The following is a 14,364-nucleotide window of genomic DNA, read 5'->3' as shown; positions in this document are numbered from 1 at the left end:
TCAAAATCACTCTCAGTACTCTACTGTACTTGTAGCAGCATTTATTTCCATAACCCTCCATTGTTTCATGTCTATGAGAGGGCAAGGATAAGCAGGAATGTGCATAAACAGAGCAGACACGGGATGCAGATGCGTTCTGTGTCTGTTGCAGACTGAGCTTGAGATGCAATGAGAAAGATCAAATGATACTGTTAATCACCAAGGAAATAAGGAACGTGCAGACTCAAAGTGATATCGTTTGGTTTGTCATCAGCACCACTTTTTTGCTTGTCAAAATGTCACCCTAAGAGCTATTCAATTGTATAATTGTTTTCAGGCTAATTTATTTTAAGATTGTTCCCTGTCAATCATTCTCAAATGCTTTTGAGCAGCACATCGTCAATGATGTGTTTTTCTCTCTTCTGTATAAAAAAACCCTAAGGCAGCTCTTATTTGGATGAGTAATCATAAATCAAAGCTATCATTCACTGGGTTTGAGTTCAGATTATATCCATTATCTTATTATGTAAATAATGGAGATGGGACTGTGATTCTGAGACTTTTACATAACACTTATTTAAACACTGAACAGACCCTGATTTCAGTCCACGCAATGCCACAGCTGTCCCAAGTCAAGAGAAATAGGAGTAATTTAAAGGTACAGTACCATGTGCATACATTAAATCCTTTTCACATAGTTATTTTCTCTCTTTCAAATCCCAATGTGCCGTACTTAATCAGTGTCAGTACTAAACTGTTGGGTCCAGGAGCCAGAGAGAGATGGAGCCTGATAAGTGAGAGCTTCCTTTGGCTTCCTTAATGCTTTGCTCTGCTCAGGTCAACATGCCAAGCTCTGCGCCGGTGACTGACCGACGGTCTGACCTGCATGGGTGTTAGCCACCTCTCCCTCCAGGCCCCCCCTGTATTATAATACAAATTCCAGACACTTAGGCATGCCTTTTTAGTCAGCAAAATAGAACAGTAGAACCCATGCACCCAGGGAATTAAGTTCTTAAAATGTGGAATTGTAGAAATTATGCAATTAGATGGGTATTGAGTACAAGCTCACTGATCTGGGGTGTTTGTTTAATGCATTGTATAAATCTATTTAGGTTTATAAGCAACCATGTACCTCATAGTTTAGTTACTTTGGGAGTATACAGCTCTCCCGAGTGGCGCAGCGGTCTAAGGCACTGCATTGCAGTGCTTGAGGCATCACTACAGTCCTGGGTTCGGTCCCAGACTGTGTCACAGCTGGCTGTGAGTCGGAGGAAACATCATCCAGCTGGCGACTAATGTCACCTTGCAGGCACTCACTAACCCGGACGACACTGGGCCAATTGAGGCGACACACAATAAGCCCAGTGTGGAGGGTTTGCCCGCAGGGATTTCCTTGTCCCATCGCGCTCTAGCGACTCCTTGTGGCAGGCCAGGTGCCTGCAAGCTGACAGCGGTCCCCACCTGGATGATGTTTCCTCTGACTCATTGGTGCAGCTGGCTTCCGGGTTAAGCGAGCAGTGTGTCAAGAAGCAGTCCGGCTTGGCAGGGTCATGTTTCGGAGGATGCATAGCTCTCGACCTTCGCCTTTCCTGAGTCTGTAGGGGAGTTGCAGCGATTGGACAAGACTGTAACCACCAATTGGGGAGAAAAAGGGTAAAAGTACAAAAGCTATACTTTGGGAGTATATAGTAAGCAAGATGCTCAAATTAAACTATATAACATCTGTTGAGAGTTGCTGTTTTTTAAAATAACGTAGGCACGGCTCAGTGACTAAGTCAGAATTAATTATTGCTCTACACATTTTCCTGGCATTGAAATTGGACTAGAACCACATTTATGTTGTACAACAGCCAATTCTAATTTATCAAATTGCTTGTAATGAAAGATGTACTTCTGGAAGGTCAGTTATTTTTCTCTTCATCATTCGGTAATTACTGTGAAAATAATATGGTACCATAGAATAAAGGATGAACCTGTCATGTCCATTAGAGTTTGCACCCATTGACTGCTTGATGTATAATTTTCTGAGAGAGTTGACTTTGTACCAGTTTCCTGTGTTATATTTTCAGAAATGTGACTCACTCCATATGCGCAATTCCTCTCTTGAATACCACCAACTTTTCAAGCAAATAGTTTTCACGCAAACAGTCCCAAGATCTAAATAAATTGCCAATAAACTACTGTATGTGAAAAACTGTAAATATTTTTGCTATTTTCTTGTCCTAAACCACTAAACCCTGTTGGTTGAACATCATTTTGTTATTCATGTTTGGGAGGTGCCTCCAAGTTGAATGTTTATTTTGGAGAAGTTTTAATCATATCTAGGGGTTCTAGTTGAGAAGGTCTAAAAATAAGATTAAATCTTCAAAGAGTGCGATAAAACATGTATAACAAAAGTGTTTTGTTGTACTGTACATAAACTATTTTAAAGTTTGTTCTATATTGTAATTAATACAGTATTTGTACACATTTTATGAAGTAAAGATGTGTTTTTTGTCTTTTACTGTTAGTGACCGTAGTAATTCATTAAGAAAATTCAGAGCATTCAAGTTACATGAATACCTACAACCATCCAAAGCAATCATTGAAAGGTATGAATATTTTATTTTACTTGTTTGTATCACCATCTCTTATTTTACAGTTTAAATTGTACTTTCTATGATGTGTTTAGTCTATTGAATCCATCACAATTCTGTACATACATACTACAGCACTCCCATGAGTGTTAATAAAAGGTAAGCAGAGTTTTAAATTCACCAATGGAAATCCAACTAAAACTTGAGATTGAAACATAAAACTTAGATTTATTTGTATTTTTTTAAATGATTAATTCATTCAAAATTACATATTCACCAAAGATATGAAACATGTTAACCTGCGTGTGTTTACTTGTTGTCAGTGCACTTTTTCCAACCTTTTTCATATTTTGTATAGCTTCACCATTATCTTATGTAGGTTTGAATTAATGACGTATTAATGTACATAACTGCATTTGGGCTTTTTGTTGAAATACCAATTTTGCCTTGCAGAAAAACATTGTGTAAAGAGCAAAAACTATGTTTCTACATTAATTGTTGTACTGATATGTGTGATTGATATGCATTTATACAAGTACATGTGGGAAACTCAGATTTGAAATAAATATTCTCTGGTTTGTAAGGCTGCTACCTACAATCTTGTCCAGCATTTCCAGACTTAGTCAGACTCATTCAATAATCAGTATTCCCTGAGGAGACAATGAGGAGAAAGATTGCGTGTTGTGCATTGTATTCATTCTATGTCATTATACCAGTGCTCAATTTAGATTTGAATCTCTTTGACCCAATAAAGGCTTAATAAGGGCTTAACATCTCTAACCACAGACTGTCGTTAAAATGATTGAATAGAATACATATTTGCATGATGAAGGATGCTGGCTTCACCGACTCCATGGCATGCTAGCCTTACATGCAGACGCTAGACTCATTGGATTATCTGAAGATGGCCTAAGGAAGAGTGCCAGGTTAAATAATAGACTGTACATGTGGATTGGGTTTCCTACTATTCTTACTGTAGTTGGATGGAATGAGGTGTAGCAGCACTCTCACTGTACTCGCTGTGAGTTATATAGCCCTAACAATTAGCTGCATCTCTGATTCAAGCCAATAAAGGCTTGTTGTGAAAAGTAATGCTCCTGTTGCTTGACAGTCACATTTCACCAATCATTAACTTGGCTAATAATAAATGATGTCATAACTGCATGTAGAGTAAAAGTTATGACATACTGTATGTTATGATTAGATGTCTTTACATGAAATATATACTTTACTTAGTCATCATCTGACATTGCTTACCTCACACAAACTGAACTAAATTAATATCACAGGGTTCCTTGTGCTTGCTTGTGTCACACCCTGATCTGTTTCACCTGTCTCTGTGATTATCTCCACCCCCTCCAGGTGTCGCTTATTTTCCCCAGTGTATTTATCCTTCTGTTTCCTGTCTCTCTGTGCTAATTCGTCTTGTATGTTTAGTCAAGTCAACCAGTGTGGTTTTCCCCATACTCCTTCTCTATTCTCTTTTGCTAGTCTTCCTGGTTTTGACCACTGCCTGACTCTGGACTACTTTCCTGCCTGCCTGATCATCCTGCCTGCCCTGACCTTGAATCTGCCTGCCATTCAGTACCTATTGGACTGAACTGGTTTTGACCTATTGCCTGTACACGACCATTCTCTTGCCTACTACCCCTTTTTGGATTAATAAAAATTGTAAGACTCCAACCATCTGCCTCCTGTGTCTGCATCTGGGTCTCGCTTTGTGCCTTGATAGCTTGACTCAGTCGCTTTCACTTAAATTGGAGCGAAGGGGCCTCAACAATGCATCTCCATCAAACTTAAACGATCATTTTAGATATTATGAGTTTTGCAGATCGAAAAGTTGCCCTAAATATCAACATGAATGAAGCTTATCTAAGGATGCTTAGGACCTTCAATCAGCTCAATGTTTTCTGGAGCAATATTTCAGATTAATATGAATGTGGCCTATTAACATTGGTTATGCAAAAAATCATATACAGTTGAAGTCGGAAGATTACATACACTTAGGTTGGAGTCATTAAAACGTGTTTTTCATCCACTCCACAAATTTCTTGATAACAAACTATAGTTTTGGCAAGTCGGTTAGGACATCTACTTTGTGCATGACACAAGTAATTTGTCCAACAATTGTTTACAGACAGATTACTTCACTTATAATTCACTGTATCACAATTCCAGTGGGTCAGAAGTTTACATACACTAACTTGACTGTGCTTTGAAACAGCTTGGAAAATTCCAGAAAATGATGTCATGGCTTTAGAAGATTCTGATAGGCTAATTGACATCATTTGAGTCAATTGGAGGTGTACCTGTGGATGTATTTCAAGGCCTACCTTCAAACTCAGTGCCTCTTTGCTGATGGGAGAATCCCAAAAATTAGAGAATCCCCAAAAATCAGCTAAGACCTCAGAAAAAGAATTGTAGACCTCCACAAGCAAGTCTCGTTCATCCTTGGGAGCAATTTCCAAATGCCTGAAGGTACCACGTTCATCTGTACAAACAATAGTACGCAAGTATAAACACCATGGGACCACGCAGCCGTCATACCCCTCAGGAAGGAGACGCGTTCTGTCTCCTAGAGATGAACGTACTTTGGTGCAAAAAGTGCAAATCAATCCAAGAACAACAGCAAAGGACCTTGTGAAGATACTGGAGGTATCTAAAAAGTATCTATATCCACAGTAAAACGAGTCCTATATAGACATAACCTGAAAGGCCGCTCAGCAAGGAAGAAGCTCCAAAACTGCCATAAAAAAGCCAGACCACGGTTTGCAACTGCACACAGGGAAAAATATCCAACTTTTTGGAGAAATGTCCTCTGGTCTGATGAAACAAAAATAGAACTGTTTGGCCATAATGACCATCGTTATGTTTGGAGGAAAAAGAGGGAGGCTTGCAAGTGAAAGAACACCATCCCAACTGTGAAACATGGGTGTGGTAGCATCATGTTGTGGGAGTGTTTTGCTGCAAGAGGGACTGGTGCACTTCACAAAATAGATGGCATCATGAGGGAGGAAAATGATGTGGATATATTGAAGCAACATCTCAAGGCATCAGTCAGGAAGGTAAAGCTTGGTTGCAAATGGGTCTTCCAAATGGACAATGACCCCAAGCATACTTCCAAAGTTGTGGCAAAATGGCTTAAAGACAACAAAGTCAAGGTATTGGATTGGCCATCACAAAGCCTTGACCTCAATCGTATAGAACATTTGTGGGCAGAACTGAAAAAGTGTGTGCGCGCAAGGAGGCCTACAAACCTGACTCAGTTACACCAGCTCTGTCAGGAGGAATGGGCCAAAATTCACCCAACTTTGTGTGGGAAGCTTGTGGAAGGCTACCCAAAACGTTTGACCTAAGTTAAACAATTTAATGGCAATGCTACCAAATACTAATTGAGTGTATGTAAACTTCTGACCCCATGGGAATTTGATGATAGAAATAAAAGCTGAAATAAATCATTCTCTCTACAAATATTCTGACATTTCACATTCTTAAAATAAAGTGTTGATCCTAACTGACCTAAAACAGAGAATTGTTACTAGGATTATTGAAAAACTGATTTTAAATGTATTTGGCTAAGGTGTATATAAACTTCCGACTTCAAATGTATGGTGGAAGATGCTGGGAAAATGAAATGATGATGGTGATGATCTATAAATGTTTCTCAAGATGAGAGAGGAAAGATAGCAGAACAAGGTCAGGAGAGGGAGCAAATCAACCTTTTTTTGGTGGAGAAAAAAGTGGTAAGGGAAGAAAGGGGTATGATACAGTGCCTTGCAAAAGTATTCATCCCCCTGATTCTTTCCCTATTTTGTTGCATTCCAACCTGTAAATTAAATTGATTTTTTATTTTGATTGCATGTAATGGACATACACAAAATAGTCCAAATTTGTGAAGTGAAATGCGAATAATTACTAGTTTCAAATAAAAGGGAAAAGTGGTGTGTGCATATGTATTCACCCCCTTTGCTATGAAGCCCCTAAATAAAATCTGGTGCAACCAATTACCTTCAGAAGTCACATAATTAGTTAAATAAAGTCCACCTGTGTGCAATCTAAGTGTCACATGATCTCAGTATAGATACACCTGTTCTGAAAAGCCCCAAAGTCTGCAACACCACTAAGCAAGGGGCACCAACAAGCCAGTGGCTCAGGAGCCCAAAATAACTGGCTCAAATTAAGATGCTACATCTATAGCTGTAACAGTAAAATAGTAGTCAGTATAAAGGTCATAGTAGCACACTATACCATATGTGCTATATAGCAGTATTTGGTTCACAATGTACAGTACCTCCAGGAAACGAGTGACGGGAGATGTCCCATCCAGAGCAGGTTTGTCTATCAAGTCATTCAGGCTTAATGAATCTCAATGTTAGTTATTACAGAGAGCAGCATTCACTTTCAATGTCAGTTAATACAGAGAGCAGCATTCAGGGGGTCTTCCTGGGGTTGAGCCATGGGGACTGGGGCTAAAACAACATGTCCGAAGTGCTACAGTACATTAGGACAATGAGTTGAGAGACTGCTGTTCACTCTACTCTTCCTAGGAGTCAGATAATCAAATTGGCAAGACATTTTATCCACATGAAAGGTAAATAAGTTACAATGTATACTGAAATGGAAATATTGAAAAAGAAAAAGGACATCATGTGGACACTGGTGACTGACGTAGACCTACTGATCTGTAATCGGACAGTTGTCCAATCATCTTAAATCCAATTTGTAATACCAGGTGATTATGGCGTGTTTTCCTGCTGAAAACAATCAATTACACAAACCAAACACAGCCGCTGAAAGGTCTCTGGTTTTCAGACTACTGGCTTAATCTATTTATTGAAGATAAGAAGCCAATTAATATAATGTAGGCCTATACACTACATTGGATTATTCATAACAAACTATTTACTTTTTATAAACTACCTTGATTTTTTTTACAGTTTATATTTGAAATGAAGCTCTTATCCATCCTGATAATATATCAATTTGGTATTTTTCGGACATATTAATATAATTTTTCTTTCAGTGCTTGATACATGTCTGCCCTCTTGTGTCTGCAACCAGGAAAACAAGTGGCATCGTTAACGGGCCATAGGATGTGTGGTTTGACGAACCAAAGAAGAGAAGAATGGAGACGTAAAAAGGTGGCTTTGTTCTGTGTGGACACTGACAGAATTAATCAGCTCTGACTTTTGCTGTAACTTTAAGCGGGGTTATTCCTTCCAAGTGAAATTGACTTAAGTAAAGCATGCAAAGATGTCTTGACAGACCAGACAACGGAAGAACAGTGACTTCACTTCTTTGGCCACATGATTCATTAAACATAGTGTCTGCCTGGAATGTGAATGTATGTCATAGAGGGACTACAATGGCTACTGACTGTGTGTGAAATATATTACAATACAGAGCACACATGTCAAACTGAGTCCATCTCTTTTGTTCATAAAGATTTCTTAAGATTGTTCATAAAGCGTATCTTGATGCAGTAAGAAGAATTGTCATTGTTGATGTATGAATATGGACCTCCATATGGAGTTTGCCTGTTCCTTTTCTCTATTTAGTTTTTTAGCAGTTTCTTTTCATGTATCACTCTGAGCTGATTGTTTGGTAAAGTATATTAGTTAGACCAATGACACCCTCTATTGGATGTAGGCTACATGAGGCTGCATTGACCTTAGACCCCAATACAGTATACTGTCACATGGCAAGGAAAATATGACTGAGGAAAATCAGTTGCGATAGGTAAAATTCGGAAGTAAAGTATTGCAAAATACTATAATAATGAATCATTCTGTTTAATCACAAGTTTTGATCGACAAATGAATAGTACAATCACATTTGTTATTTGAGTAAACAAGAAGTGGAGCAAATGAAAACAATGAACAATTAGTTGAAGTTAATCGGTCCTGTCACCTGATGGAATAGTAATCCAATTGGGCACGTAGGGATGAGCACATGAGATGAGCACATGGGATCAGGGACATGGTGTGGACTGTCCATAAACATATGAACAATCACCTGTCTTTAACTATCGGGTGTCTTGGCAGCCTTTTTAAGATGCCATGACGTGTTTTACAAAAGCTGTGAGGAAAAATAGACAAGGGAATTACATCCAGAAATCTTGATTGATTTAAAAGCTATGTTTTGGAATGTTTAGTCAACGATAACAAGAAGAGGGTATCATTTCTTACCTTCGTAGTTTACACAGCCGTTGGCGTCCTCCTGATTTGTCATGAGCTGCTCAACCTCATCCTCCTTCATCTTCTCACCTTCAACCAATCAACAATACTGTTCAATTCCTTTTTCTAATACCATTGAAATTGAGTCTGCCCTAAAAACTTTATAGCCTACTTTAGCCTGGTCCCATAATGAATGTGCTGTGGCCAACTCTTCTAACGTTGTCAACGGTATGACAATAAAGAGTTGGCTACAGCACATACATTGTGGGACCAGGGAAGGTCAAACTATTTTTGTCTGCATTATTGTATGGTGTATGTTAAAAATGTCTGAGGCGTTGGACTCACCCAGTGAAGCCAGGACGTGCCTGAGCTCAGCGCCCATGACCGTGCCATCGCCCAGTTTGTCGAATACCCTCAGACCCTCAACAAAATCCTCATATGTGCCGCGGTCCTTGGCTTTGCAGATGTGTTGATGGATTGGCAGGAAGCTGTCGAAGTCCATCATCTTTGTCGCCATCTCTGTGTATGAAAAACAAAATCAAATGTCATTGAAACCATCCATACCATCACCAACACAGGGGTTAGAAATGTATAACATTGACTTAGATTGAATGAAAATAATACATATTAAATATATGATTACCTCTATTAGATTTCAAATATAAAAAGTAATAATAGCTAAATGTTAAAAGCTTATTGATGAAACATCGAAGAAAGCAAACTGAGCAGTATGTTTTTATTTTAGAAAAACACAAATATAAAACTGATCATAGATTGTTGCATGGACTTACCCTCAGCCTTGGGCTTTCCAAGGACGTACATGATTTCAGCGTTGGTGGGGTTCTGCCCCAGTGCCCTGATCACATCACCACACTGTCCGTATGTGATTTTCATCTCATTGAGTGGTGTCCTGTCAAACAGCTGGAAAGCATCCTTGAAATCTGTGGAGAGAGCAACACGAAAGTATCATTGTGTGTCTAAAATCTATTCCGCTTAGCTTTCTGAGTGCAGTGAGTGTCTGGCAGGGCCCTAAAAGCAGGCAGGTCTCATTGCATGCAGATCTCAACTTGAGGAGAGGCTGGAAATGCCACAATTTGTTGTATGCTAACAGTGTGACACCACGTACTGAAGAGGTGAGGAAATCAAAGGGTGATTGCCTCCTGCTTTCAATATATAACTTTTTCTGTATGTAATAAGCCACTTAGCAGACACATTTATCCAAAGCAACTTACAGTCATGCATGGACACATTTTGCATGTGGGTGGTCCTGGGAATTGAACCCACCATCATGGCAATTTAAGCATCATGCTCTACCAACTGAGCTACAAGGACCTATCTCTTGCACTTTCATATACATCTGTCCACTTAAAAACAATACTGTCAAAAAGTTATCAAGTTATCGCTGTTGTCATCTGTCACACAACATTGTAAATGAATCTAAATTGATATTGTCTCCAATTAGTCATCTCAACTGTATGAGGCACTTCTTGGTATTCTCATGTTCAAAAATACTAAAATACTAAAATACAACCCCAAAACAACCTCTATTATAATAAGTGTACCATTCCAGGTCACAACTGTAACTACAGTCTCAATCTTACCCTCAATCTGCTCAGGAGTGAATTCAAGCTGAAAGGGAAAACAAAATTAACAATTTTGTTCAGAATGTGGACACAAAGGAGTGATTTAAAATGGCCAACAACATAGTTAACTGCATGTTGTGAGCAACAGTGAAAATTACTTTAAAAAAAAACTGAAGTCAAATACATAAGGCATGACTCTTTGGCCTTGATGGTAGTAGTACCCCCACTCTGAACGAACCTAAATATAGAGTGAATGGAAAATGGAGGAGTATAGGAGGAGAAGGACATGAAAATGTAATTGTGCTTCACAAACCTTTCAGGTTATCTGAAAAACTTCAAAGGTCTAACCTAAAACTGTATTAAAATCCTATTTATATTCATTTGATATCGTTCATGTAATGAGGACAGGAAAGGAATGTCCCACTTGCACATGTTCACAATCGTGACCTCTCTTGACGGTTTTCCTACTGTGTATGTTGTGCGAAAATATTTTCAAACCCCACATTTTTGCATGTTTTAAAATATATGGCCTTGGTTAGAAATATATGTATTTATCTTTACACTATCTTTGCACTTCTTATTTTTATGCACAAATAAGGCATTCCGATTTGGGTGGTCTGCTATGCATGGCCATAATTAAAATCACATTGAGTGGCTTTAACCTCACTGCATAATACAGCTGTTCCCTCAACCAGTAAAATGTTTACTTATATAGAAGAGGCAGAGTCAGCAAGAAACAAACTTTGTCTTGTGTAAGCCAATATTCTACCAACTTTAAGCTCCATCAAGTTCAAGCTACTGTTGCTTAAGTACAAAATAATGTGGCTTGTGATGATGTAAATAGTAGTATGAAGATAAAATGCTCTATAAAGGTCTTGAAATGCATGTAGATATTTGCCTGTCATGTTAATTATCATTGTTCCTCTTCAATCAGTCATGCTACTCATATTATCTTATCTTTAAAGGACCAGTGCAGTAAAAACTTGACTTTATATATATTTCCACAATATGAGGTTGGAATAGTACTCTGAAATTGTGACAATTATGATGATGCCCTTTTAGTGTAAGAGATGTTTGAAATGACTGCCTGAAATGTCAGCCTGTTTTGGTGGGATGGAGTTTTGGCCTGACTTGTGACATCACCATGCGGTAAATTAGTTAAAAGACCAATAAGAAAGAGGGTTCCAAACCTCTATACCAATAACAGCTAGTTAAATTTTACCTTACCCACTCCGTCCGACCACTCTTTGCTAAGCATTTAGATTGTTTGGGGGGCCATTTTAATTGAAAACAGTCACACTAGCTAGGTTTCCATCCAATTGGCGACAGAATATTCTGAATATTCTAAAATCCGCATGAAGAAAATATGGCCTTTTCCCAACAGTGGTGTGTTTCCACCAAACTGACTTGTTGCGGAAAAGTCAGTGAGTGATGATGTAGTGCACACAATATGTTATTTTTTTCTTATGTTTTCATGTCCCGAATACAAATCTAAAGTTCAATGTGTTTCCATCATATGTTCAACTCTACCGATAGTTTTGTCACAAAAACTGTTGCGTTAAATATAAAATGTCTACTCTTGTCTTCGCACGTGCGCTTTAGCCAACAGTTCGCAGGTATAGCATGGTCTACATGGTGAGTTTATTATGGATAAGAACGAGAATATGTTTATTTGTCAAATGGCAGTCAAGCATCAATCATCATGTCACCAGAATATGACCCTCGCTATTTATGAAAATGAGCATCAAGCTCATTACCAATTACTTTCACCACCCTGTGAAGTTCATCATAATTGATCTAATCTGTAGCCTAAAACACTGCATGGTTTCCCGAGTCATAGTGGTAGGACCACACACTATACCATCGCGTGACTCCAAGTTTACTTCGATATGATGGTTATTATATCAATATTTGCACATAAAAGCATTTCCACCACCATTTCTCGCATAATACATTTTACCTACACAAAACGATCCCACCATGTCAAACGAACAAATGATCTGTCGGCATTTACGAAATTCTACCTTAACTACCTGTTTCCATCATAGCTGTTGTGATTATTTTTTAATTTTTTTTTATCTACGATGACTTCATTCACATAAAAAAACTATGGATGGAAACGTGGTTAGTAAGGTACTATAATTGTTACACAGACAGTTTTTGATAGTGACTTAAAAATGTCTGCATTGGACCTTTAATCAAACCATGTCCAAACTGCTGATATGTAGGACTCCTATTTGCATGCACTGCACTGTTCACGTCACATGGTGTCTCTGATGTTCTTGAAAAACACAGCTGACTATCAATGGAAGACCAAACTGTTATTACCATCTCCTTGAAAGGTCCATGTTGTCCTCAAGTGGATAGATGGCTTGATGTTGAGATTAAGAGTATTACATTTTTCTTATCAATTTGATGAATATGAAAAGAATGGAACCTCACCCAAATGATAGTGAAATTATGTGCTGTATGATAGCCCAGTTACAATTTTAGCATCTAATAAATACATGACTAACACAACTTTTTAATCTTGAATAAATCCCTAATAAACAAATCATTTTAAACACATTCGAAGATAACAAATAATAAAATAAAAACATTGTTATGTTGATGTTTCCCCCATCCAACACCCACATCCAAAGCTCATCATATTTTTCCTATTCCCTTCATGCAAACCAGTGAAAATAGGAGTTTTTCTGTACCACGACTTCTGTGGGGTTAAACTCCGGGATCTTGACTGGCTCAGGCTCTGGGGCCTTGGGTTTGGGTGCTTCTTTGGGCTCTTCCTTCTTCTTGGGTGCCATTGTGATGCACGACTATACTCAGGGGACACAGGAGGAATGACACTGCTAACACACACTGGGTAGAGGTGTTCTGGAGTGGCTGGGGCCCTTTATTCTTTCCTCACCCCCTCCCTAGCTGCAATGCTGCCAACAATAGGGGGACTACTATAAAAGGCCATGCTTTGTGCTTCTATTTAAGACATACAACAGGCTGTGGATGCACATCATCAAGAAGGCTACTAGGAAACCAAATTGGATAGAATTCCCACGCCTGGATCCTCATCCCTGAATCCAGCGATTTCTATTTAGTCCATTTATGTGTTCCGGTCTGTTTAAAAGTTAATCACTGTGTTGTATCTGAAGTGCTTTGATCTACCAGTTAATTGAGCTAAAGGTGTTCACTGAGGGCAGGTGGTCATCTGAGAAACAGACGGTGAATGCGACTCAAATTATCCGCCATAATAATATTAATAATACCCTGCAAATACTCTACACTCAGATTAAATATTGTCTAATGACTGAGTAGTGTCCCCCAAGGATAGAACAGGACCGGAGGACGTGTGTGTGGCAAGCATGGCGGGTCTGTGAGATTATTATATATTTATGGGACAGATGTTCCTATCTGCAGGGATTTACAGAGTGTTAGTGACAGAGGGGGGAGACATTTGAATAGTCACTCTGCGGGCAGTAGGCCTGACGGCATATACATTTCTCTTCGGCTGGACTTTTCAGATGGCAGTTTATGGACCTGCTAGAATAAAACATGTCTTGCTTCATCCATGATAAGATGCAGATGTCACCATAACCTAAGTAGTTTACTGATAGTGATCATCTCTCTCTGAACAGCTTCAAAAAATAAATCCACAGCATCATGTATTTTCCCCTATACTGTAGTTCACATGCATGATTAATCTGATTTATTTCATACTGACTGCTCAGCTTGCCTAACACAAAAAGACAAGGAATAACTGCACTGAACAATATAAATGTAACATGCAACAATTTCATAGATTTTACTGAGTTACAGTTCATATAAGAAAATCAGTCAATTGAAATGAATTCATTAGGCCCTAATCTATGGATTTCACATGACTAAGGAATACAGATATGCATCTGTTGGTCACAGATACAGTACATTAAGAAAAAAGCTAGGGGCGTGAATTAGAATACCAGTCAGTATCCGGTCTGCAGCTCCTTCGCATAGAGTTGATGAGGCTGTTGATTGTGGCCTGTGGAATGTTGTCCCACTCTTCTTCAATGGCTGTGG

At 38.7% G+C, this 14,364-nt stretch overlaps 1 protein-coding gene across 1 annotated transcript; it reads right to left on the bottom strand.

Annotated features, from left to right (window-relative positions):
• Positions 1-8,331: 8,331 nt before the first annotated feature.
• On the bottom strand, positions 8,332-13,159 carry LOC100194663 (myosin light chain 1-3). Its single transcript, NM_001139747.1, has 6 exons — positions 13,017-13,159; positions 10,333-10,360; positions 9,523-9,672; positions 9,077-9,250; positions 8,744-8,821; positions 8,332-8,633 (listed from the first exon to the last, which is right to left on the bottom strand). The coding sequence occupies exons 1-6, from the start codon at positions 13,116-13,118 to the stop codon at positions 8,605-8,607; spliced, it is 561 nt and encodes a 186-aa protein (NP_001133219.1). The 5' UTR covers positions 13,119-13,159; the 3' UTR covers positions 8,332-8,604.
• Positions 13,160-14,364: the final 1,205 nt, after the last annotated feature.

Source organism: Salmo salar, chromosome 03 (genome assembly GCF_965601325.2).
Source record: "Salmo salar chromosome 03, fSalSal1, whole genome shotgun sequence".
Classification (NCBI taxonomy): Eukaryota; Metazoa; Chordata; class Actinopteri; order Salmoniformes; family Salmonidae; genus Salmo; species Salmo salar.
Note: the sequence above shows the minus strand (reverse complement) of the source record. Positions and strands in the feature narration are given on the sequence as shown.